This window comes from Macaca fascicularis, chromosome 1 (assembly GCF_037993035.2).
Source record: "Macaca fascicularis isolate 582-1 chromosome 1, T2T-MFA8v1.1".
In the NCBI taxonomy this organism is placed as follows: domain Eukaryota; kingdom Metazoa; phylum Chordata; class Mammalia; order Primates; family Cercopithecidae; genus Macaca; species Macaca fascicularis.
The window spans coordinates 227,977,909-228,005,607 of NC_088375.1; the positions used below are offsets into that span (position 1 = coordinate 227,977,909).

General features: G+C 41.8%; 1 protein-coding gene across 30 annotated transcripts in view; it reads right to left on the minus strand.

Moving 5' to 3' along the window:
• The window catches only part of CAMTA1 (calmodulin binding transcription activator 1), a 978,479-nt gene that overhangs the window by 874,227 nt on the left and 76,553 nt on the right, over positions 1 to 27,699 (minus strand). The window contains exons 4-5 of one of the 30 annotated variants that reach the window (XR_006696557.3): positions 14,492 to 14,575; positions 219 to 324 (exon numbers count right to left, since the gene is read on the minus strand). The exons of 26 other annotated variants lie outside the window; for them this stretch is intronic. Coding sequence is in view for 1 of the 4 variants with exons in the window: in XM_045387835.3 (XP_045243770.1) it covers positions 14,567 to 14,575 (9 nt within the window). In the remaining 3 variants the exon portion in view is untranslated. Of the gene's footprint in view, positions 1 to 218; positions 325 to 14,311; positions 14,576 to 27,699 lie in introns of those variants that run through there. 3 more of the 30 variants (XR_010581491.2, XR_010581496.2, XM_045387835.3) reach the window with 3 other exon arrangements.

Below are 27,699 nucleotides of genomic sequence, written 5' to 3' on the forward strand. Positions count from 1 at the left end.
TTCAGGCCTGTGTCCATTGCGCACAGGCCAGTGACTTTCACAAACCTAGAACAGGTACTAAAAAGAGTATGCTGTGAAAAGAGCTGTGGGCTTCTTAAAGGGAAAGCACTAGTGACATTTATGGCCTATTTCCCTAGCAGTTATTCAACTAAATAATTAGTTACTTAAGATATCAGCACAACAAATGGAAGATTTCAAGGCAATCAAATGTCAATTACATTTTTTTTACATAAAATACGAGTTCCTCTGGAATCAGACAGCAGCTTCTGACTTGTTTTCCATTGCTCTTTGCACATTTGCTTTCTGCTACCAAAATTTTAAGACCTGTATAAACAAAAACAGTATTTATTCTTCTCTTCCTCCAAAACACTTATTAAGTTTACATTTTGGGCTTGAAGGTACGTTTACCCCACTGTCACTTCCCCCATTCATCCACCCATAACCACGTGCAGATGGTGGGCTCAAGGAAAACAAAAACGAGGGAGGCCCAGCACCTTTGCCCGAGGAGCTCCCACTTGAGTGGAGTAAAGACGCCAACAGAAATAAATCACAATATGCTATGGCAAGGGCCCTCACAGGACATGGGAAGCAGGGCCCAGGGTAAGAGTGAACCAAAGGACAGGCTGTGCTGAACACAGTTCCCAAGAAAAAGGGCATGGGAGGAGTGGCATGCGGGCTGCCCTCCAGAGGAAGGGCTGGTGCAGAGAAGGGAAAAGCAAGTAGGAATGGACAGAAAAAGTGTCCACACATCAGGAGAGAGGGGGGAGGAAGCAGGTGAGCTGCAGCTGGGTGAGGCATGTTGCACTTCATCAGGAAGGGGTGGGTTTGGTATTTCTCTGCTTTCACCTGCATCTACATTCAGAGGTAGGAGTTTCAAGTTAATGAATATTTTATTAGTAGAGACAAGTCCAAATGACCAGAAAAAGAACCACCAGAGCAATGGCATGCATGCGGACTCTGCAGCCTGAAGACGAGGGACGGGAACAAAGGCTTGCCTACTGCAGACCAAATACCTGCCCTGGTTAAGGCTATGCTGGCTATGCTGGTTAAAGTGTAACTTTCAGCAGCAAATTTCTGAAGGAATGCATGAATTACAAGTTTAAATGTTATACTTTGGATGGTCTGAGCATTCTAATGACTCAGGTATAAATAGAAAATAATTTTTTAAATGTCAAAACTCTCACTTTCCTAATTCCCTACACATACACACTGACCTTCACTTTCAAAGAAACTAGAATTGTGTGTGCGCCAAATTAAATTATACTAACAATGCCTTTAAAAAGCTAATATTTTTTAAAAAGCAAATACTTCCATAACATGTGTTATAATTTACAAGTGGTATCATAAAATAGCTCTTCTTTTGCTGGGATATATTCCAGTCCATTCATCATAAAGATTTCTGTGTGAGGGGTGACTCTGTAAGCAAAACACCATTTAGTGGGAAGAAAAACCTCAAAACAAATTACAAGAAAGCCATTAATGTTCTTTTAATTTCTTGCTTAATTTCCAGTTCTTGGTATCCATACACTTCCTCATCAGATGGAAACATTTTAATTAGAATAAAGAGAGTTTAAGAAAACGTATGTAATGAGTAAGCTTTCATTATTACTAAATGGCATTAACTGAGCTTTCTGTCATGTGAATACAATGGTGCGGGAAGGAGAATACTTTGTGTAAAAGATAGGAAAGCAACACAGTTAATGATAAACCAGAGTCTCTGCACGCTCCCAGGAGATTTCCAAAGGTGGGGACACTGACATGCTCTAGACTACTTAAGACTGTACATTACCAGGATTTTAGCACAAAATGAGTAAGTAATGATTCCTTCAACATACAAGGAATCCAAGAACACAGGGTTCATAAATACTTGCCTCAAAATGGGCTCGCTTCCTAACAGTGGGGTTTGTAGCATTTTTGAGGGTAATTTTTGAGAATTCTTCAGTTAATCATGATGCTGCAGGCAACAAACTAAAGGGAAACTGAAGTAAGCTTAAACCTGATAAAGGTACAGAATCGGGGCAACCATTAACCTCTTCCTTGGAGGCTTTCATGAGAGGCTCACATGATTAAGATGAAAAGTAGTAACAGCATGTATGCTGCTGAGGACGCTCCTGTTTACTCTTTCAAAATATTTTACTTTTTCCTGGCCTACAAGGCTAAAAAATACCTGATATTATCAACTTTTATTAATCTTTAAAAACACATTGTGTGGATCAAAGCCAAACAAAATTGTGTGTGTGTATGTGTGTGTGTGTGTGGGGAATAAGCTACATTCTCTGCATGGTAAAAGCCTGCTAGGTTCAGCCATTGAAGCACATGACCTCTACCAACCGCCAGAGTGTCCCCTCTTTCCTCTTCAGCCCTGCTCCCCTCAGAAGGAATCAGAAGTGGTTTTAGATCTACACGGCCAATCCTTCATGAACCATGGCCTCCTTGTTCCGTTAACCACTTCCTCTGTGATAATCCTGGACTACACTCCGTGGCCATCTCACTAGCTGTCCAGTATGGCAGCCACTGAGCACCTGAAATGTGTCTACTCCAAATTAGAAGGTAATGGAAATACAAGACATATACCAATTTCAAAGACTTCATACCAAAAAAAGTAACATCTCAATTTTTATACTTATTTATACAATTTTACACTATATGTTCATGTAATGTAGACATATTGGGTTAAATAAAATATATTACAATATATTACTAAAATTAGTTTCCTTTATTTTTACTTATTAAAAATATGGTTACTAGAACATTAAAAATTACACGTGACTCACTGACACTGCTACCGTACAGTAGAGCCCTTGACCTGATGTAACCAAAACTGACCGCTCCATGATACCGATTTCAAGCACTCTATTCTTCGACTATGCCTACTCCAGCAACTCCTTGACTCTACTCCTTGAATCCACTGACCCCATGACCTCTTACTGACTCTCAGCTCCTTCATGCCTCCTGGCTCCTTGCCTGGCTTAGACCACACGGTCTATCCTCAATCCTCACATCAACTCTTCTGCGCAATGCTCAACTCCCTTATGCCTCCTCCCTCCACTGTACTCACCTGGCAAAATCCTAATCCCAGGTTAAATCCAACTTCCCGCCCTCTCCTGCCCTACACTTAGGCTGCAGAAAGCGGAATTCCTCAGAGTACCAGCTCAGCTCCCTATCCAGTCGTTTTTGCTTGAACCAGCTGGAACTGGGCTTTTATTCTCATCATTTCACTCATACAGCTCTTATCAAAGTCACCAACGACCTCCCCGCTGCCAAGCCCACGGTGAAACCCCAGTCTGTATCTTGCTCCACCTTTCGCGGCACCTGACACAGATGATCACTCTGCTTTGAAACATGAACTTCCTTGGCCAGACGCAGTGGCTCACACCTGTAATCCCAGCATTTTGGGAGGCCAAGGCATGTGGATCACTTGAGGTCACAGGATTGAGACCAGCCTGGCCAACCCGGCAAAACCCTGTCTCTACTAAAAATAAAAAAATTAGCCAGGCATGGTGGCACACACCTGTAATCCCAGCTAGGGAGGCTGAGGCAAGAGAATCACTTGAACCCGGGAAGTGGAGGTGGCAGCGAGCTGAGATCAGAGGGACATTATGTCTCAAAAAAGCAAAGCAAAGCAAAGAGAAACATGCACTTCCAGGACACCCCCATCTCCTGTCTTCCTTCTCTGATTGTTTCTCATTCTCCTTTGCTTCCCTTATACCCGCTTCCCCTTAACACTGGGTGTCCCAGGGCTCCACGTCTGGACTTCTCTATTGCACACACTCCCTAGAAAATTGCATCCAGTCCCACAGCTTTTAGAACCCCCTATATGCTGCAAACACTCAAAGTCTAGCTCCAGCTTCAGCCTGTCCTTGAAGTTACAAACTCAAACATACGACTGCCTATTCAACATCTCCACCTGGCATCCTACAGTCAACACGTGCAAAACACAACCTGCATTCTCTTCACCCCTCCTCCCCAACCTGCTGTTCTCAGTCTTCCTGATCTCAGTAAAGAATAGCATTCTTCCAGTTACTCAGTGCAAAAACATAGTCATCATTTCTGACTCTTCCTATATGAATACAGTCTACCAGCTCTTCCTTTCAAACATATCCCATATACGACCACTTCTTCCCGCCCTCGTCCAAGCCACCATCAGTTCTTGCAACAGTCTCCTCACTGGTCTCCCTACTTCTATTCCAAACCAGGGATCAACAACTCCTTTCTGTAAAGGGCCAGACAGTATAGCTCTTTCAGCCTCTACAGGCCATATGCTCCCTGTTACAACTACTTAGCTTGGCTGCAGCAGCTCAAAAGCGGCCTCAGATAATAAACACAACAGTGTGGCTCTGTTTCAATAGAACTGGAACTGAAGCAGACAATGGAAATGTGAATTTCATATAAGTTTCATGTGAAATAAAATACTGATGTTTTTTCAACCATTTAAAAACATACAAAGTATTCTTAGTTTGCTAGCTGTACAGAAACAGGCAGTGGGCCAGATCCTGCCATGGGCTGTGGTCTGCTGGCCCTGCCCTGGAAGATTCTCTACACTACATTCAGAGTGATTACTTTATTTTATTTTATTTTATTTTAATTTTTTTGAGACAGAGTCTTGCACTGTTCCCCAGGCTGGAGTGCAGTGGCACGATCTCCATTCACTGCAACCTCTACCTCCCGGGTTAAAGCGATTCTCCTGCCTCAGCCTCCCGTGTAGCTGGGATTACAGGCAACCGCCACCATACCCAGCTAATTTTTCATATTTTTAGTAGAGACGGGATTTCATTGTGTTGGCCAGGCTGGTCTTGAACTCCTGACCCCATGATCCGCCCGCCTTGGCCTCCTGAAGTGCTGGGATTACAGGCGTGAGCCATCACGCCCGGCCCAGAATGATCCTTTTTGTCATGTCTTTTTCTCGCTCAAAAATCCCCAGCAAAACCAAAAAACCGTGCCAAGTCCTGCGGGACGCACAGGACACTGCTTCCTGGCTGCCTCACATCCCCTGCCCCTTCCCATGCTCTGCGCATGTCATTCTCCTGGCTTCTCTTTCGCCACTGCCAAATCTCTATCTCAGGGCCTTTGCTTTTGTAGATCCCTCTGCTTAGAATACTCTCACTCTAGACACCAACGTGGTCACGGGGTTGCTTCCTTCAAGTGACGGTCACAGTGTTGCTTCCTTCAATTCACCTCATGAGAGATACTCACTCGGTCACACTAGAACAGCACACACAAACGGACATCCAAGAGCCCTCTCCCTGAGCACCTTGCTGCACTGTTCACCACACTATCACTGACATTTCTTTCCTTCTTTAGAAATAAACAGATTGGGCAGCTTTTTAAAAGAGAAACAAAATACCACAGTGATCAAGGGCATGAAACCTGGAGTCCAATGACCTGGATGGGAACGCAACAGCACCACTTACTAGCTATGGGACACTGAGCAAGTTAACTCAACTTCTCTGTATCTCAGTTTCCTTGTCTATGAAATGGGGATAATGACAGGACCTACTTCCTCAGTGTTCTGAAGAGTGAGTTAATAAATGTAATTGGCATATATAAGCACTCAATTATTGTTATTTATTTTTGTTTATTGGTTATTATTCCTCTCCCCTAACCAGAAAATAAGTTCTTCGAGGGGAATGACATGGTTTTGTTTATTGCTTCATTCTAGATGCACCTAGGACAGTGCCTAGTACTAGGTATTCAATAAGTATTTATTGAACAAACAAATAAATATTTGAATTTAAGTCACTTTGGGGTGGGCAGAACACTCCACCCCCCTCCCATGATCATACAGATATCAGATAGAGCAAAAGCTTCCTTAAAATCTGTTACAGGCTGGACGTAGTGTCTCAGGCCTGTAATCGTAGCACTTTGGGAGGCCGAGGCGGGCAGACCACTTGAGCTCCAGAGTTTGAGACCAGCCTGGGCAACACAGTGAAACCCTGTCTCTACAAAAACACGAAAAGTTAGCTGGGCGTGGTGGCGTGCCCCTGTGGTCCCAGCTACTCAGGAGGCTGAGGTGGGAGGACTGCTTGAGTCCAGGAGGTGGAGGTTGCCATGAGGCTGAGACAGAAGGATCATTTGAGGCCAAGAGCTCGAGACCAACCTGGACAACATAGCAAGACCCTATCTATACCACAAAAAAAAAAAGTCAGCCGGGCATGGTGGTATGCACCTCTGGTCCCAGCTACTCCAGAGGCGAGCCTAGGCATTTGAGGTTACAGTGAGTGATCATCGTGCCACTGAACTCCAGGCTGGACAACAGAATAAAACCCTGTCTCTATTAAATGAAAAATAAAAATAAATATAAAAATAAATTAAATTTTAAAAAAAAAACCTTATTAGAGAAAGAGAAATAAAAAGCCTACCATTCCAGGTGGGTTTGCTGATGCTTCTCTATTTCCTACCCTGAAGCGAGGCATGATGCCATTCTGAGTAACAAGTGGTTTCACTTTATAAGAAACCTCCTATGGGGCCAGGCACGGTGGCTCATACCTGTAATCCCATCACTTTGGGAGCCAAGGCAGGAGGAAAACTTGAGCCCAGGAGTTCGAAACCAGCCTGGGCAACAGAGACTCCATCTCTACAAAACCAAAAAAAAAAAAATAGGCACAGCAGCACGAGTAGTCCTAGCTACTCGGGAGGCTGAGGCAGGAGGCCTGCTTGAGCCTAGGAGTTCAAGGTTGCAGCAAGCTATGATTATGCCCCTGCACTCCAGTGGACGGGTTCTTGATTTGGGTGACAGAGCAAGAACCTTGTCTCAAAAAAAAAAAAAAGAAAAGAAAAAAGGAAAAGCAGCCTTTATAATCTAAAGCTGTGTTGTACACTCAAAGGTTACATGTTCAGGTCTTGAATCAAATTAGAGAAGAAATAGATTTCATAGTCAAGTTCAAATCCCACATGTAAAATGTCAACCTAATACCTAGTAGCACAATTCTGATCTTACAATATTTTCTAAACACAACCACAAATGGCTGTTTACTCAGAGCAGCTTACATTTAATTGACTTCTAAAACCAAAGGACATCTCACCAAATACCTGAAGTCTTCCCCAAGCCAGAAAGTGATGCACACATATCTGTCTACCAGCAAGACACAGGCTTCGCTCACAGCACATCACAGGGCCTTGTGAGTTTGGTATGTCTCCCTACACTCACACACACGTTTCTTCTAGGATGACTGAGTTTTATAGATGGTATTAAGATAAAATACTTTCAGGCTCTACATTTGATGACATAGTCTTTAATGTGAAGATCCTTATATATATCCTGGTATAACATGGACTCTTTTTCAAGCGGAAACTCTACTTCCTTTAATAGAAGTGCAGGGATGGTAAGGTATTTCACTGTTCAGCAAAGTAGAAATTATTCTCCTAGCCTCTACACTAAAACTCTTCGCTGTGATGTAAGAAATGAACATCTTCAGTACTGGTTCTACCAAGTAGAAAATGAATTAGTGAGATGTAGGTAGTAAAAACATAGTTGTATCAACTAGTATGTAATCCTGTTGTACAGCTGCCTATCTGCACTGAATGCCTGAAAATGACATGTGTGACAAAGTGAAGGGTTATGAAGAGGGTTAAGAAACTGGGGGTTATGGAATGGGTGAAGCCCAATCAGTCATGGTGAACTGCCATGGACTTTACCATCTGCCCACGTCCCTGTACTGCTCCAGGTTCCTGCTGATGGCAACGGAACTAAAACAAATGGCTGGGATTCCTGGGGGAGCGGTTCCTGGAGAAGTGCTAAGATGTGAGAGAAGTCTTCTTCTGTCACTCTTTGTGGGTGTTTTTGTTTTTTGTTTTCTAATTCTGCACTCGACTGACCATTAAGGTCACTGTGACATGGCTGAGAGGATCTGCACGAGGCAGGCAGGTACAAGTCACTTCTCAATTCTGTACTGCTATACGGTGGCAATGCCTGAAAAAACAGAATGATCGCACTCTAATTTCATACTGTATTTAGCTGATGATCCTAAATAACACCTTGTCAGCTTTTGTGATCTAGCACAAAACCACACGTCTTGTGATCTACGAGCTGGGCTGTGGTAACGCCCTTGACTTGAGGCTTAAAAGCTTTGGTTGGGACATAACTTTGATGTATTGTCTTTCGTTTCAAACTGCAATGATTATCCTTGAATCTGGCATCACATAGAGTGCTACCAAAATTAGATTATGGTTAGTTTATAAGACAACCTATTCCCTTTGGTGTACCACCACGAATGGTGCTACTCTCAGCTTTGCATGTTTGCAAGATCGAAAAGCCACGGCTGTTTGGTTTACAGGATGCGGGGATAAGAACCATCTGCCTGGTCTGGTGTTTCTTTAATTAAAACTTTAATTACAGATATATCTCTGCACAGATACGTGCAGTCTATCAGCTCCTGTTCCTAATTACCTGTGCTAATGAGAAATGAAAAGACAGTTAATGTTTGCTGAGTGTCTACTACGTGCAAGGACCTATGTATGGTCAGATGCTCCAAGGTGAACTAGAGCAGGTAAAGCAGATCCCAGGTCAAACCTTGCTAGTTTCCCCTACCAGTCCTTTTCCCACCAATACAAAAGAGTGGCAAAAGTCATTCTGGTTTCTCCTTTGGAAATACGAAAGGCTTAGAGGTATAAGGTACTCAAAAGGATCCACACAGAAAAGGGAAAAGGGGCTGGATATCCAAACCTGCCTGAATAATTGAAGTTCTGTGGCCAGTGGATGTGACAGTCTGTCACATGGAGTATTTGCGACCAAACCTGAAGATGTGTGTGGAAAGTGGAAAATCTGGTCTAATCCTAGGATTCTGAGGCGCATCACACAGCATGATGGTAACCACGGCCACAGTTTCCCAGGGAAACAATCACCACAAATGAGAACAAACAGGAGATGTTTTCTGTTATTTCCTGACTGTGCAGCAATATTGTTGCCGACTTCTCCTTCATTAACTCCCTTTCTACCGAGGGCAGATCTTCACTGAGGAATGACAAAAAAACTTTCCACACCTTCACCATGTGTTTCTTAGTGTCCTCAAAAGCCTCAAGCAGGGTTAAACACCATCAGGATGGACCCCTAAAGCAGCCCACTTGGTGGTGCCAAGGCCAACAGGACAGGGTCTAGGGCACACCCAAAGCTTCCCGACTTTCACAGTGAGGAAGTCCACTGCTTGCCCTCAAAACTGCCCTAACCTTCTATCACTTGTTTCCATGAGAGGGGGAGCGCAGGAGGAAGATTACTTTGCCTGTTTCTCCAACACGTCCAGAGGCAGGGAGTTATCACAGCAGCTATGCTGTCACACTGTCTCTGCTCTCCACCATCCCAACTCTCACTCAGATAAGGACACAGAGGAGGAGGAGGGAAGTCTTGGCCTGGAGGCGGGCACCAGAGAAGCACCCTTCTCTCTCAGGAGTCGGTTCCTCAACACCAAAAATGGAGGGTCCAACCCAGATGATCTCAGACCTTCCAGCTCTAAAAACTGTGCAGCAGATATGCTAAAAGCCTGATACAAGCGCTCCCTTGAATGGTCCAAATCCATCTTATTGCCCAACATTCTGTACTATTCAGTGACTGAAGCCTGCCATTTCTCGACCTATCTAAATCTATGAGGCTAAATTACCTAAGTTCTTCAAGATATACCACCTAAGTTAGGATAGATAATCACAAACAAAATCTGACAATTTTCAAGCTAATGATGGGCAGTGCCTAGTTCTTTGAAAGACAGATACTAACATAAATTAAGAAATGTTCATTTAGCCAGGCGCAGCGGCTAACCACTGTAATCCCAGCACTCTGGGAGGCCAAGGCAGGTGGATCACCTGACGTCAGGCGTTTGAGACCAGACTAGCCAACATAGTGAAATCCTGTCTCTACTAAAAATACAAAAATTAGTTGGGCATGGTGGCACACGCCTGTAATCCCAGCTACTTCGGAGGCTGAGGCAGGAGAATCGTTAGAACCCAGAAGGTGGAGGTTTGCAGTGCGCTAAGATCGCACCATTGCACTCCAGCCTGGGCAACAAAGAGCTAAACTCCGTCTCAAAAAAAAATAAAATAAAATAAAAAATAAACATTCATTTGCACGTCATCTCTGTGATAGACACCTGAAGGATTTCACGGACCTCACAGTCTGATGACAGATACACTGTAAACATACACCAGATGGTGGAAGAAAGATAAGACAAGGGAAGATGGAAGTATGGAGGAGAAAAAAATAAGGGAACAATAAACCCGTAAAAGAGAGGAGAAGAAAAAAAGAAAACTGAAAGAACAAGAAAGCAAGCAGGGCCCTCTACTTCATTTCACTCTAACTAAATTCAAACCTGGCCTCTGTGGTGATCAAGTGGCCACTCACGGAAGACGGCATTCTACAGGGTGGATGCCAGGGGCTTTTCCTACAGACACAGTACTAACAATTGTTGGCTGAACAACTACACTGGCCCATAAAACTCATTTTACCTTACAATGGAGTCAACTACACAATTAATAGCACTGGCCCACACTCCAGAAGCACAGATCCATATGTGCACAATTTAAGGACCTGTTTTCTTGTTTACAAAATAAACTTCCTGTATTTCTGAACCTACTGATCTCTCTAGAACAAGAGTCTTGGGATAGGGCAAGCGTTTCTTAAAAAGTGAATTATTTTAAAAGCTGTACATAGGATTCTGAATGTGCAGCCAGGATTGAGGAAGCCACTGGTAGTAAGAGTCCCTAAAAGTAACACATATATGACAGAGCCCTCCATGGGGGGCAGGGAGAGGGGCGGTTGTTGAAGCCAGCTAGGGGCCTTCAGAAGTTAGGGGTACTGTTACGTTAAAAGGTCTGGGCCAGGCACGGTGGCTCACATCTATAATCCCAGCACATTCTGAGGCCAACAAGGACAAATCACAAGGTCAGGAAAGTTCGAGGCCAGCCTGGCCAACATGGTGAAACACCGTTTCTACTAAAAATATAAAAAATTAGCTGGGCGTGGTGGTGGGCGCCTGTCATCCCAGCTACTCAGGAGGCTGAGGCAGGAGAATCACTTGAACCCAGGAGGCAAAGGTTGCAGTGAGCCAAGATCGTACCACTGCACTCCAGCCAGGGTGACAATACGAGACTCCATCTCCAAAAAAAAAAAAAAAAAAGGTCTGATGGCTGAAGGATAATACTGCATACAGCTGAGGTCCCTACAACCAAAAGGGCAAAACCATTTCTTGGGAGTGGCTCAGCCAGGTTTGCAGCTCAATGCAAGGCAGCAGTGCCGTGATATGAGTGGCACTTGCATTTAAGTGCCTGTCTGGCAATTTACTGAGGGTGTGAGCCTGGGTGAACTTATTTAACCTACCTGGGCATCAGCATTCTCACATGCAAAATGGGGTGAACATACCACCCACCTTGTAGATAAATGTGGATGATTAAAATGTATGGAAAACCCTGGGATGAATATGTAACAGGCATTCTCAGGAAAAGCAGGGATGTCCCTTCCATCTCACTCAAGAGGACACCGAAGCCTCACGGAGCTGGGTAAAAACCTTGAGACAGTTCAACCCTCTGACCCCTTCAAAGTTACCTAGACACCTTACCGAGCATAAAAGGGAAAGAGAAAGGCTGACTAGGTAAAAGGTGGGTCTGTCCCTCAGGTTTCCTTCCTAGTCCCTCCATAGCCAAAAACAGTTAAAAGAATCTATCAACAAAGGGTTATGGAGCTCTCTGTGATCTAAACTTTTCTTCCTAAGAGATTAAAAACCCAGATTTAACTTTATGCACCTGAACCTGCATCTGTTTTAGAGGTGTCTAATTACCATAAACTATTCAGTTCCTCTCTCTAAACATATAAGGGTCTCTAAGTCAATGTTAGAAGACTACTGGGGAATTGTTTTGAGTCTGATTTTCTGTAAGGTGTGAGTCCCCCTGCTGGGGTTTTCTGGTTGTGAGGATCAGCCACACTACACGCCAGGCACTGCTCTAAGCAATTTGTGGACATGTGCTCAGCTAAAACTCACCAGGATCCTTTAGTGGGTATTATTATTATTATCCCCAATTTAAAGAGGGAGAAACTCAGGCACAGAGAGGTTGGGTGATTTGCTGTGGTCAGACCACTTGCAAGAGGTCGAGATGGGATTCGAACCAAGGCAGCCTGGCTCCAGAGCCCATAGTCCTGGCCTTTCACCATGGGGTTCACTACCACTGCCTCTCAACACGCTGGTTATGCCTGCCAACAGCACAGCCACAGGATGAGGTTCAGTTTCAAAAGCACCTTTCTTCTGAGTTCCCAGTGTGTCTGTCATACAGTTTCATTTATCCTCCCAACAACCCTAAAAAGCAAGTGGGAGACACACACATCTACATTTCACAGAGGATAAAACAGAAGTGGCATCAATGAAATGTCTTACAACTCCTATATTTTAAGTCAAACAGCTAATTTCACTGTTTTTACACCAAAACGAAAGTCTTCTGAAGTCTTTCTGTTGGAGTATTTCAGTTTTGTGTGACTACCTCAACAGATACCAATAACATATCCAGAGACTTTGCTAGTCCAAAGCAGGTTATCTCACTCTCAGATGGTTTTTCTCAATGAATCACATTTACAAAAACATCCATTGGCTTACAGTCTACTAAATGTCCTAAATATAACCAAATACACAATGCTCATTGGAAATAAGCCATAAATGTGTCCATGTATTAGCGCTCTCAGAAAAATGAGGTTATCTTAAAATGTACTACGCAGAAAACTTTAAAGAAAATCTAACTGATCTAATCGTAAAATAAAATAAGAGAATAAAAACTTTTCTCGTCTTCACCTGTTAATGTCTCTTCAGCTCCTAGTGGACTTACAAATACAGTATTGTCTGCCTCAAAGGCAGATGGGGGCCCCAGGGGAGCCCAGGGGAGCTCACCCCTCAGGGGTCAGCCGGTTTGGGGCTGCTTGAGCAAGAGGACTGGAGGCAACAAGCAGTCACGGCCTCCCGCAGCCCTGGGCTTCCATGTACCATCCACTAAGACAGACGCCATTCCTTTAGTGCTAGAAGGACATGGCATCAAAGAACAAATAAAGGACATACCTAAGGCAAAAAGGTCTTTGGGGATCTGGAAAACATGCCAGCACAACTGTGAAAAGCATTATTTAATAAAAAAAAAAAAAAAATCACCTTATAATTCAAGGTTTAGCAAAAAACTTGCTCCTGACTACTGGGACATTATAAATCACAGGGGCTTTATAATCATAGGATGGTTTACCTACTTGTATTTCTCAGCTCTGATATTTTGCAAATCTGTGAAAAGAAAAAATACCCAACAGGCCAAAGGCAGCTTTTCAAGTATCCAAGTACACCAGGCAAGAACAAGCTCGTGAGCCTGAACAAAAGTGTTCGCGCGAGTTCCAATCGGCAGTGAACAGCTAACCACGACTAATTTTAATCTGTGGTTCTAATGAATGATATAAACTTTTATAGGTATCAACAAAGCTCAGAGAGGACTTAAATCCATTTCAGTGCTCATTTAGCAGCTTCAGCTGTGTGCAATTAAAACATCAGCATTAAATGTTAGAGAATAAAATAATGAGACACTTAAAAAGTAATCTGTGCTTCAGTGGGCCATGCTGAGAGAATTCACGTGATTTTTTTTTAAGGACATGATTTCTTAGGAGTATCTTGCCAGTTCAAAGAACTGACTCAAGTTTGGTTTCTTTTGATTTTGTTTTGTTTTGCTTTAGGTTAAGAATTTTCTGAAAAGAGGAATACAATAAAAATGCATCGTTTGAAAAACAGTCATGAAACTGCATATGGCAGAAATCAATCTGGTATTGAGACCACCAGGGTTGGCTGACCAGAGACAAAAGTACATTTTTTGGTCATGTTAAAATTGTTAAATTTGCTGCTTGTTCTTATGTTTCAAATTAAAGAAATAAAATATTAAAAGAGTGGGGAAAGGTGAACTTGGGTAATGAGACAACTTTATATTTTTCTAGTCCTTAAATGAAATTAAAATTAAAAGTCTAAGCTTTTTCTCCCCAAAATACTTCAGAATACAAAATATAATCTGAGGATGTATAATGTGGCAGCTAAGACTAATAAATTCAAGTTGCTACTATTTCTGAAAGAAAGATAAGTTACTCTGCAGAGGAAGGGGTATGTGGTGATGGTGATGGTGAAGGTGTATGTATTGAGAAGGTGAGGGGCAATGGTTTGGGTGGTTTGGGAGTAGAGAAGAGGTATGGGTGTCCTGGGCATGTGTAAGTTATATGTAAATATCAAGTTAATTCAGCTTCTGCAAAACATGAATAAAAAAGGAAATATACTGTATGGGGAAATGCACTCATTAAACTTAAATTTTAAAAGGATGAAAACACAGATTACACTTTATTTTAAAGCTGAAATGAATTTTAATACGGAAAATGAAGACAGCATTTTGCAAATTTATCGCTCAAAGGGGTATCTCTATTTGAGGAAATCAGCGTGTTACACTTTGAAAGATGAAATGTTACAGCTTGTACACCAAAATTAAAAAATGAAATTAAATTAAAAAATGAAATGGTTACCAAGGTAATGCAGGTCAGGGGATCAAAGGTGAAGGGTCACACATTATTAAAAAGAAATCCAAAAGGACGGCTGCATCATGATCTCTGCAAAACAAAGGAGCTCCAGTAAGTAAAACTAATATCTCTGAGAATTTAAAATCAAGCTCTTGAAAAGATTCCACTGTAACTGAACCCCATCATTCCTGATGCTGTGTAGAGCCATTTTTATTTACATACAAAACCACACTTTCATTACCTGTTACCAACAATTTTTTTTAATTTCACTATTCAATCATTAAAACCTAAAATATCTTCAACTGAAAGTGACCAAAAGTGTAGATATTTCAATTTGACCCCACAACCTGTTTTCTGGAAATGACAGTGTTTGATAAGTTGCTAACATATCAGAAATCTGATGTGGTCACAGCACGGTGAGTTTTTTCCTCTCCTCAAGGAATGAGTTCCAAAATTGAGTTTTTGCAAATTTGTTTCATTTGAAGTAGCTGCATAAAATTTCCATTATTGGAACATTTAGTATAACAATGTTCTAGAAGACAGCAATAAAGTGATACATGATAAAATAAACTGTGTAACTATATCTATTAAGATCTGTTCTCACATTCAACTTTCACTGCACAGGGGAAAAAAAGACATTTTAAGTAAAATAACTTGCTAGTTCTACTGAAATTACACAGAATTAATAGGGGCTTGACATGAGGAATATTTACAAGGGTTCCCCCCCCCCCCCGTATCTGACAGGCTTCATTTTTTCAAAAAATGTTATTATTTACTCACTTTCCCCATTAACAAACTAAAGTAGTTCATGTTTTTTAAAAGGATAGACCTATGGTTTTGTTTTGAAACATGAAGCTACCCCCCAAATCATGACAAGCTTTGCAGTAATGGTAAGCACTATAATTAATGGTTATACTAAATAATTTCAGTATTCATTTCACTAGTACATAAAATGAACAGTATCATAACACAATCATCTTTAGTGTCTCCTCTCTGAAAATTAAACTTTAGCAGGCTATATGCTCCCTGGTTTAGGGATCCAAATTCCTTAGTGCTTGCCAGACAGCAGATTCTACAAAGCAGTATAAATAATGGCCTGCCATACAGGAGAGTAAACGGGAGGAGCATAACCAGGAAAAAGAACTTAGTTACCATTCTTTTTACAAGAGTCCCCACTTGCCATTTCGTCTTCCATTCTGCTACTTCAGTTGTAGCCCACAATATTTAACATTTGAGTTTACCTTGTTAAAATTAAATTCCAAAAACACTTAGATATTAAAATATAGACAACTTCCAAAAGGATTTTATTAAAAGAAACAGGATATTCTTTCTAGAGGCTTATGGCAATCAATAAATAAACAAACTCTATAAATGCCAGATGTTTGTTCCTGTGATTAGGTTTTGTTAAAATAACTTGCAGAGCTCATGCACTGGGTCCGAGTGTGTTAGTGCCCTAAGGCCATGTTTCAAAAAACACAATTTTTTTTTTTTTTAAGTTGCACAGCTACTGAAAAGTAAACTAGCATTTCATTTCCCTGGAATGCTCATCTCACATAAAGTCTGTCACATATGCGTTTGTTGCTCAGAGGCATGCAAGCAATTTTGAACACTATAGAAGGAATCAATACCCCATCAAAACAATGCATATGTTGTTTTAGTAGCATCATTATTTAGACCATTTCAGCATGTTTGTAACAAAAAGCAAGAAGCCAGTAGTGTAACACCAGTCAAGTTTTGTTTCCCAAAAATATTTTGTATTAAAAATGAGAAAAAGTAAACCCATTCAAATCAACTATCTCTATGTACCTCCTTCATTACTAAAATATGTATGTATTAAAAAAAAATCTCTTCTTGACATCAAGATGATGAAGTACACACAGATGCTTTTTTAAAGTCTTCTAAATCATCTTCAAAATTCACCAACTCACACACAAAAAAATGTTAGCCCAAATCTTCTAACAGCTTAATCTCTGCCAAAAGTTCCAGACACCAGACTACCTGAACATGATATCATCTCCAAGCAGTCAGGAATCACTCTGAGTGCCTGAATGTCACAACCAACCAAACTTCCACGTGGGAATGAAATCAATCGCCTCACCTAAATACTTAGTGGTTCTGACAAAATGGCTCCAAATGAAATTGTGCCAATAATGATAACATTTTAGGTGATTTCAAAAAATCTATAAAGGATTTTAACTAATGTTTTCTACATGAGTTTGCTATTTAGGGAGGGGGAGGTAAAGGCTACCAGGAGTTTACTATGTCCCTCACAGTCAAGAAACCTAGAGTATAATCTAATAAGTAAAAAGAAGGCTAGAAGCCATCCAAGGGGCAATGCAACCCTAGGGAGTAACTAATTCCACTTAAATTATGACAACAAAGAGCTGATTCTGAGTCCAGTCTCTTTGCTGTGGCAAGGATATGAGCCACACACATTTTCCCACAGAAATAATGCTGTAAAGAGGAATTAGACTTGACAACTGTCGATTTAACCTGAACTCTTTGAGGTTATTGGGCCTGAGTAGCTTCTCTCCCCATCAAGGGCTGGCCTAAATCTTAACTTTGGATACAAAGTCCTCTTCGGAACCTCCTGTCTCCTTGCCCCACTCCCAGGCACCAGCAGCAGTGCCTGAGGATCCCAGATTATCCATCTTCCTCTCTCTTCCAGAAGCCTCCCATTCTTCAATAAGGCACAGTCAGCTCATGACTATGAATGGACTGAATTAATACACACCAGTGCATGAACAGACTGAGCCTGAGGGGTTTTCATTCACCCCAAACAAATCCCCAACTGGTAGAACTACCAGGTATTTTTACATCAAAGGGCACAGAAAGCTAGTCTACCTCAAGGAAGACTTGCTACATTACAGCTTGTCTCTTTGTAACTAGTAAGTGAATTAGACAGGAAATACTCAAAGACCCTAACCAACCCCCAAAACCTTGCATAGGATACAAGCTATCCTTAATCTAAAACTGGAAAACTACTCTACACTGCCCTATCTGTGAGTTACATGCCTGAAAGAAGAAAAACACCAAGTTCCACTTTCACAAGACCATCAAGTCATCAGTGTTACAACAAAGAATATTTTTCTAGGGAAATTATCACCCATATTAAGCTCTAACTACCTGGACAACATTTTATAGGGATACCTTTTCCAACAAACTCAATTTGTATTCAATGTTAAAAATCTTCCCCACCCCACCCCGCCGCACCAAGGAGTAGTACGTAAGCAAAGGGAACTGGTTCACTTCTCAACTAAACAGACACACAGCAAAGAATGTCATTTCTAATAAGGTTAAATCATGACAGAAATGCTGTCATTTTCACCGCAGGCATATTACTTTCAAAACAAAATACGTGGAAGAACTGTAAAGAAATAAAAAATAAAGAGCCAAGAAAATGCACAGTCATAGAAGCTAGAAGGAGACAGCTGAAGAAATCCATTAAAATAAAAACCCTATACAGTCTGTATTAAAAAAAAAAAGACTCTCGCTCTGTCACCCAGGCTAGAGTGCAGTAGCAAGATCTCGGCTCACTGCAGCCTCCACCTCCCAGGTAAAACCTTATATATTCTACTAGCTCTTTACAAAATACCTGTTAACATCATATAACGCTTTCTGCAGCAGAAACTAACCTCAGCAAGTATATTCAACAATTAAAAAGAACTATCCAGGCGAGGCACAGTTCTGTGGCTCACGCCTATAATCCCACCACTTTGGGAGGCAGAAGCAGGAGGATCACTTGAGCCCAGAAGTTCGAGACCAGCCTGGGCAATATAGGGAGATCCCATCTCCACAAAAATAAACATTAGCTGGGTGTGGTGGTGCACGCCTCTAGTCCCAGCTACTTAGGAGGCTGAGGCGGAAGGAACACGAGCCCAGGAGGTGGAGGCAGCAGTAAACTGAGATTGTGCCACAGCATTCCAGCCTGGGTGACACAGCAAGACTCTGCCTCTGGGGGAAGGAGAAAAAAAAAAAAAAAAAAGCAAAAAGGTGATTACAATGATAGGGCAAAGCTCGTTATTTTTAATCTATAAATATAAATCAATCAATCGCCAGCATGCCATTCAACAACAAAAAAAATGCACTAGAGCTAAGTATACCCCAGTTAGTGGGGATTACATTTTTATTACCATTTCACGTTAGCCTTTCTAGCATGATAAAAATGCCATCTACTGAAAAACCAAAGAAAAGTGCAGCCTTTGGTTTTCATGTCTGTGGCTCACCCACAAGTGGCCGGCAGGTGCTGTCCTTCCTCTCTCTCCCTCTCCTGCCAGCAGGCACCATCTCCACCTCTATTCCAGCCTTCCTGAAAATATATTTCCTGTCAAACCCTTCCAAGATGGTCTGTTCGGAGAATCTGTTTCTCAAAACTTTCTAAAAATAATACAGCAACCTATACCTACAATCATTACTTCCACCATACTCCTCAAAAAGAAAAAACAAAAAAAGCGAAAACTACAAATTAAGTATCTTTCTACCTAATATTTTATCCTCAACAATGTAACTTTTTCCCCCCCTAAAAACATCCAAGCTTTCACAAAAGGAGAAGGGTGGGCAGAAGGAATGGCAAAGGGCACCAGGAAACTTTGGAGAGTGATAAACATGCTCATTATCATAGTGTGGTGATGGTCGTGCGGTGTATTCAGATGTATACTTGCAAAACATACACGACAATGTGCAACTCAGTATGCCAATTATACCGCAATAAAGCTGCTTAAAAATGGTGGGTGGGGAGCCCGAGACAAGAACGCTGCCCTCTCTGCATGCTTTAGGCACGCAGCCATGCTGTGGCCGTCCACGCAGAGGCAGCTGAGAGATCATGGAGAAGCACACGGGAGCCGCCATCCATGAGCTGCTTGTCTTCTTGTTACATAAGACAATAAAAGGATCCTCAATGTTTATGAATATAGAAATACACAATAAACACATAAATGCTACATATTTAAAACCCTTAGTATTGATTACTAATTTTCAAATTAGCCACAAACCTGAAATTACCATATTTTCTAAAGCAAAAGTCCGGGCACAGTCTGACATAGTTTCTTTAAAAAGAGACTATTTGAAATCAGCTTTAGATATACTTCTATTTTTGCAACTGACATGCTAATCCACAAAATATGCTTAAATTTTTTCTTCCAATTGGCCTGCTGCATTGCGCCAACTCTACCATAGCCTAGACCCACTCACTTCTCGTGCTACCCCACTACCCACTAGGGAAAAAGGATCATAAAATACAAATCAAATTCCTGCCGAACACAAATAAAATAAAAAATAAAACAACAGGGAGACAAATTCACCCACTGTTGATTTTATTTCCACATTATTTGTTTTTAAACTTACTAGCCAGGCATACCAGTGCTCACTTTCATCTCTCTCCTGGCTTCCTGCAGGGCAGTCTGGATCATCAAGAAGCTGACATTTCCCATTCCCTCTATTCATTGATTCTCAAACTTCAGAATGAAAAAATAATCCACTATCTAAATAACATCACTTGCAAAAATGTTTTCTAAGTCCTACCCTAAGAGATTATAATTTAGGGTACCAAAGAAGGGGTTAAGGAATTTACATTTTTGGTAAATCCTCCGGGTGAGTCTGATCAGAAGTTCACAATCCTCACTTTAAGATAAACACTGCCCAGATGGGTCTAACTTCAAACTTCATCCTCCAGTCCCAATACACACACTCTCTCTTCAACACAGGCACCAAGTCACAGACGTCAAAGTTGCATTCTAAAACGCAAATTAAGAAACAAATTCAAGCTTGATAATAGCTTAAGATAATCGTCTCTCTAAGGACTATTACATTTTTTTAAATGCCAATAGATACCTAAAAAGTCTTCACAACTTTAAAGAATAAAGCCACACTGAAAGATGGGGTAGCTACACAGAATATAAGGAGTCCTTTCTGGGCTTTAAAATCATGCCGTGTCCTTGAACCTGGGTTCAGGTTACTGCTCTCCCACTTACAACTTCTGTGGCCTTGGACAAACTATTTAATTTTTCAACTAAGGTCTCACTTTCTTCATTTACAACATGAAAACAGTAACATCCCTACCTCACAGTGAGAATGAACAAAAATAATTAATGTAACTACTTAGGCTAGTACGCAGGACCTCAAGAACAAAAAACATGAGCTCTGTGATCATCTTACATTCCTTTTCTTATCTGATTCTTTCCACAACTTAAAAGGGAGACACTGCTGTCCACATTTTTGCAGACGGGTAGAGGTTAAGCTCAAGAGTGTACATCTTAAAAATGGCAGAGCCAAAATTCAAACAAAATCTGCTCATATCCTAACCACAACTGGAATGTTGAAGGATCTGTAAGTTTCTCCCCCTCCCTCAACAGGCTCACTCACAAGCAGTCATATCCCCACACTCTGCACTAGGCCTGGCAGACCCAGGTTCCCGATAACTGTCTGGTAAATGAGGGGATGAATGAATGGGTCCTCAGGAGTAGCAGAGGCTGAACACACTTTCTAGATCCACTACTGTACGCACCACAACACCTTACGTGATACATTTAAAAGAATACATGTGAGATTTAAATCAATGGACTAAGAAAAATAAATTCAAGTACTTTTTTGCATACTTGCATGCTAAAAATGAAGAGTGTTTTCCATTCAAAAGATAAAATTCACCCATTAAGGCTGGGCACGGTGGCTCACACCTGTAATTCTAGCACTTTGGGAGGCCAAGGCGGAAGGATCACTTGAGCCCATAAGTTTGAGCCCAGAAGTTTGAGACCAGAAGTTTGAGACCAGCCTGGGCCACATGGTGAGACCCCATTTCTATTAAAAATTTTTTAATTTTTAAAAAATTTCATCCAGTCAACAAATATTTATCAAGCATCCACTCTGGCACAGGCTCAGCACAGGTAACAGGGACACATAGTGACATGCCGAAGCACATCTCAGCCTTCTCCACCCCAGCACTGACGAACACTTCCGACATAGAACAAGTAACTCCCAGCATCAGGGGTGCAGTGTGGCATGCTCCAGAAACACTCGGCAAGAGTGCCCTATGGACCCTGCAAGGGGATGGGAAATGTCCCCTGAAGAAACAACACGTAAATGGCATGTAAGCTGGGATCCCACGTGAAACAAGGTGGAGGGCAACCATCATTCTAAGCAGAGGCAACAACATGTCTAAGGGAGCTGAGAGTGTTGAAGGGACTCGGGCAAGAAACCTGTAGCTGGAACAAAGGACAAGGCAAGAGGGGCTTGGCAGGAGACGGGAGAGGTGACAGAGATGAGCTTACGCAGGACCGGCAGACTATGTCTAGAAGGTGGGGTGGTATCTCCAGTACAACAGGAAGCCACTCAAAGGCTTGGGAACAAGAGTACCACTGACCAACTGGCATTTGAAAAGGACCATGTTGGCATCCGGGTGGAGACTGGGTAGGAGGCGGCAAGGGCACAAGCAGGGCATGAGTCAGAAGATCTCTCAATGCTATCTACGCACAAGCAATTGTGGCTTGGACTGCAGCGGTGGCTGCAAAGGGTGACTTGGATACAATGGAAATTTATTTGGGAAAAAGAACCAGCAGGAATTGTTTTGGATTCAAAACAGATGAAAAGAAGAGGAAAGTGTCAAAAATGCCAGTAATTTTACAGTGAAGAAATCTAACAAACACTACCTCAACCAGGTGATCAAGGTTAATATCATTAGTAAATCACGTTGAGAGCAGCTACCCTCGATATGATGTGATGAGAATGGCACTTTGCCTCTGTGGTCTTCCTTCCCCAAAACCCATTATCCAAGTCTGATCACCAGAAAAACAGTAGACAAATCCAAACTGAAGAACACTGTATAAAATACCCAGTCTGTCAAGGTCAACAAAAACAAGAAAAAATCTAAGAAATTGTCAGACTAACGGAGCCTAAGAAGATATGACAATTAGATGTAATGTGGTATCCTGAATGAAAATCTGAAAAAGAAAAAGACTTTAGGGGAAAACTACGGAAATCTGAATAAAGTGTAGAGTTCAGTGTAAATAATGTGTCGGTACTGGTTCACTGGTGTGAAAAATGTACCACAGTAATGTTAGCAGGGGAAACAGGTGTAGAATGCACAGGAACTCTCCTTAATATTCTTCAGACATTTCTGTAACTCTGAAACTATCCTAAATTTAAAAGTTTACTTTAAAACTGATCCCTGAAATTTGACTTGATAGCCTAGGAGGCTCAGTACCCTTCACTGAGGACACAGGAGAGGACATGGCAGGGGACACAGGAGAAAAATCGTGAAGCTCTATCTCAGACATGAGGCTGGAGCACCCATCAGACACCCAGCAGAGACAGCAGGGAGGCAGCTCTGGAGTGGGGCTCAGCAAAGAGCTCTGAGTTCATGAAACAAACCTAGCAGCCAACAGCAGATTGGATCTCCGGAAGCAGACGGGGGTCACCTAGAGTAAGAATGAATATAGTGAAGGGCCTGAACTCACAGGGAGTGGAGAGGAAATGGGGAGATGGTGGTCAAAGGGTATAAACTTTTGGTTATTCGATGAATATTTTCTGGGGCTCTAATGTACAGCATGGTGACTATAGCTAATAATACTGTATTGTTTATCTGAAATTTGCTAACAGAGCAGATCCTAAGTGTCCTCACTCCTCCCCCCCCATACACACACAGTAACACCATATAGTGAGGGATGTGCTGGTTGATTGCACTAATCATTACACAATGTATACACATATCAAATTATGTTGTATACTTTGAACACATACACCTTTCACTTGTCAATCATATCTCAACAAAGCTGGGGGAAAGTTTGTCATTTCCTTCAGAGACAAATTAGTGTAGTTCTGATTATTTATATTTTTGTCACCTTTTTTCCCAAAGAAAATAGTTATCTTTTTCATGTAAAAGATGAGACTATTTGATTAAGTCTTTTTGACTCTCTTCTTTCCAAAACAAGGGAAAAGAAAAGAGCCTCAGTGTAATTGCTGAGAAATACCCACATTTAACAGTCACAGAGAGAAGGCCCAGGATCAAGCTCTGCGGAATTCCACCTTTAAATGATGCGAGAGGGGGGTCACGAAGGAAATCTCCAGTAAGCGGGAGAGAAACAGGGGGCATGCACCATCCCAAGAGCCAAGGGGGAAGGCACAGCCAAAGTGGGTGAGTATGTCTGAAAAATCATTAAAAAGGCACTGAAAAATGTTCCTTCTACTTCACAGTGATCTAACAAAGAAGGTTCAGTGCAATAATGGAAGCTAAATTCTAATTGGAATGGTTAAAAATGAAAGGGAAAAAAAAAAAAACTCTTTCAAGAAGTCTGGCTCTCAGATTTGACACCTGTGTTCATGGCAGCATTATTCAAAACACCGAAAGGCTGAAGCAACCCAAGCACCCACGGATGGATGAACAAATAAACAAAATACGGTGTGCAGAGAACAACCTCAGCCTTCAAATGGAGGGAAAGGCTAACACATGCCACAACATGGATGAACCTTGACGATGTAAGGCTACATGATATAGACCAGTCACAAAAAAAGACAAATACTAGGCCGGGCACAGTGACTCACGTCTGCAATCCTAGCACTTTGGGAGGCCAAGGCAGGTGGATCACCTGGAGTCAGGAGTTTGAGACCAGCCTGGCCAACCATGGCCAACATGGTGAAACCCTGTGTCTACTAAAAATATAAAAAGTAGCCAGGCATGGTGGCAGATGCCTGTAATCCCAGCTGCTCAGGAGGCTGAGGCAGGAGAATCGCCTGAACCCGGGAGGCAGGGGTTGCAGTGAGCCAAGATCGCACCACTGCACCTGGGTGACAGAGTAAGACTCCATCTAAAAAAAAAGGACAAATATTGTATGACTCCACTTTATGAGATATTTAGAATAGTCAAATTCATACAGACAGACAGTAGAAGGGTGGCTGCCAGGGGCGAGGGGTAGGGAGAATGGGGAGTTACCGTTTACTAGGTACAGAGTTTCAGTTTTATAAGATGAGACGAGTTCTGGAGATGGATGGTGCTGATGGCTGCACAGCAATGTGAATGTATAAATGGTTAAGACAACAGATTTTATACATGTATATTGTACCACAATTTAAAATTTTTTAAAGCAGTCTGTTTCTCTTAATATTAAATCCATATCAAGCTACAATGACCTGCCATGAGAAAATTTTAAAGCTGAAGAACATTAGCCTAGAGCAGCACTTCCCAAACACTTCCCTACTGACATGAAGTTCAATGTAAACGGGTTACACGTGCCTTGCAAGGGGAACTAAGCCACTCTAACCCCGACCAGTGGTTTCTGATCTCAAGGATATTCATTCATTCTCCAGTAAGTCCTACAAATATTCTTATTTTTAATGTGTTCTAAGAAGTGAGAAGTCATGGCTGAAGAAATAAGAGTTAGAGATCATTTCAATCCCATCTCAGTGGCAAGAAAAGTTGCTTTAATTTTTATTAACCTACAACTTCTGCTGCCAAAGGACAAAAAAGATGATGTGATCTTACAGAAACCAGTAACAGAGATCAGCTAGACAAACAAATGAATCTCTACTGTAAAGTCACACTGTACAGCCAGGCGCAGTGGCTCATGCCTGTAATCCCAGAACTTTGGGAGGCCAAGGCGGGCAGATCACTTGAGGTCAGGAGTTCGAGAACAGCCTGGACAATGAGGTGAAACCCCGTCTCTACCAACAATACAATACAAAAATTAGCCGGGCATGGTGGCATATGCCTGTGATCCCAGCTACTTGGGAGGCTGAGGTACGAGAATCACTTGAACCCGGGAGGCGGAGGTTGCAGTGAGTTGAGATTACACCACTGCAACCCAGCCTGGGTGACAGGGCAAGACTCTGTCCCCCCCAAAAAAAGTAAGTCACACTCCACTTCTGACAGTTTTTTGGTTTTTTTGTTTTGTTTTGTTTGCTTGAGATGGAGTCTCTGTCGACCAGGCTGGAGTGCAATGGCACAATCTCAGCTCACTACAACCTCTGCCTCCTGGGTTCAAGCAATTCTCCCACCTCAGCCTCCCGAGTAGCTAGGACTACAGGCGCGTGCCACCACGCCAGGCTAATTTTTTGTATTTTTAGTAGAGATGGGGTTTCACCATGTTGGCCAGGCTGGTCTTGAACTCCTGACCTCCAAGTGATCCACCCGCCTCGGCTTCCCAAAGTGCTGAGATTACAGGCATGAACCACTGTGCCTGGCCCTGATAGATCTTTAAGAACAGAATAGGAGCAATACTTTCCTCTTTACAATATGTTAGGATGACAAAAACTAAATCAGTGTATAAGGAAAGAAAAAACAATGTGGTAATTTTGTAGGCACCAAATAAACAGATAAATGAACAAAGAGTTCAGGTTTAAAAAAAAAAAAAAAAACACGTGGCCGGGCGCGGTGGCTTACACCTGTAATCCCAGCACTTTGGGAGGCCGTGGCGGGCAGAAAACGAGGTCAGGAGATAGAGACCATCTTGGTTAACACAGTGAAACCTCGTCTCTACTAAAAATACAAAAAATTAGCCCAGCGTGGTGGCGGGTGCCTGTAGTTCCAGCTACTCAGGAGGCTGAGGTAGGAGAATGGCATGAATCCCTGAGGCAGAGCTTGCAGTGAGCAGAGATCACGCCACCGCACTCCAGTCTGGGTGACAGAGTGAGACCCCATCTCAAAAAAAAAAAAAAAAAAAAATATTTGTGGAAACTTAGCACATGGTAATGGCAACATCTCAAATCAGTAGAAAATGATCAATGACTCAATAGCAACCATCTTATTTGGAGAAAAATGAAATTAGTGCTCTAACTCACCCCATTTGCATATAAAAAAAATTTAGCTATATTAAACATCTAAGGATAAAAATTCAAAACAAAAGAAGAAAATCCAGGAAGAATACTCAATTACTGGTGTGGGGAAGACTAAGTTCACATGATATCAAGGCCAAAAACATTCAGTTTGGGAGCATGACTCATAGGATTGGCATGAGAACATAATGAGTTAAGAAAACTAAGACTGAAACACAGATGACTAATGGGAGAAAAATTATACATACTTCTTTTAAAATAAAAACATAGAAATCAGAAAGAAAAAGAACGAAGAACCTACTAGAAATAAGACTGAAGACAATTATAAAACATAAAATATCCAAAAAAATAGCATAAATGGTCAAACCATGCTAAATTGCAGGAATATACAAAGAAATGTAAATTAAAAGGAGACCTGAGTCTTTTACCTGTTGGGCTGAGAAAGATTCAAAGGACTGACAACACTTACCACTGGTAAGGGTTTGGGGAATGCACGCTCTCACTTTTAGCTAATGAGAGCCCAAATTGGTATTCTACAACATTTCTCTTCTCTTTTTTTTGAGACAGGGTCTCACTCTGTTGCACAGGCTGGGGTGCAGTCGCAGGATCACAGCTCACTGCAGCCTCGACCTCCCCGGCTCAAGTGATCCTCCCACCTTAGCTTCCCAAGCAGCTGGGACCACAGGAATGCACAACCATGCGCAGCTAATTTTGTTTATTTTTTGTAAAGTCGGGTCTCCCTATGTTGCTCAGGCTGGTCTTGAACTCCTGAGCTCAAGTGATCCTTCTGCCCAGGCCTCTCAAAGTGCTGGAATTACAGGAGTGGCCACTGCACCTGGCCTGGTACAACATTTCTAAGGGCATATGGCAAATATTTACACTCTGACTAGCACTTCCGTCCTAGTACATAACCTGAGATGTTAAGTGCATCACTTAATATAAGAGCAAAATATGAGGACAACCAATAAGGGATTGGCTTAAAACTTTATGGAACATCCATGCTATGCCTTTAAGCACATACACACCCACACATATGCACTGACACAAAAAAATGTCCACAACATATTGTATAAATGGGGAGGAAAAAAACAGGTAAGCTGTATACAATTCCTCTTGTGTGTATGTATACTCAAACATGTACACATACAACGCACACGATTTACATAAGCATTTGTCAAGTCCAAAAAAGGATATAAATCAAACTGTTCACAATGGTTATCTCCTAGGATATACAATTTTAAGATAAAGTCAGTTTATAATCTCTACACTCCTGTTATTAGAATTTTTTCAAAGACCATTCATTACTTTTATAAGTATATATTTTATATACCCTGTTGTAATAAAATATAAGATAATTTCTATGGGAGGGGACAGCAATCTATGGCAAAAAGGACATAATGATCTGTATGCTCCTTTTCTTCATTAATACATAAAGTCCTTTAAATATAAGGCAGCTT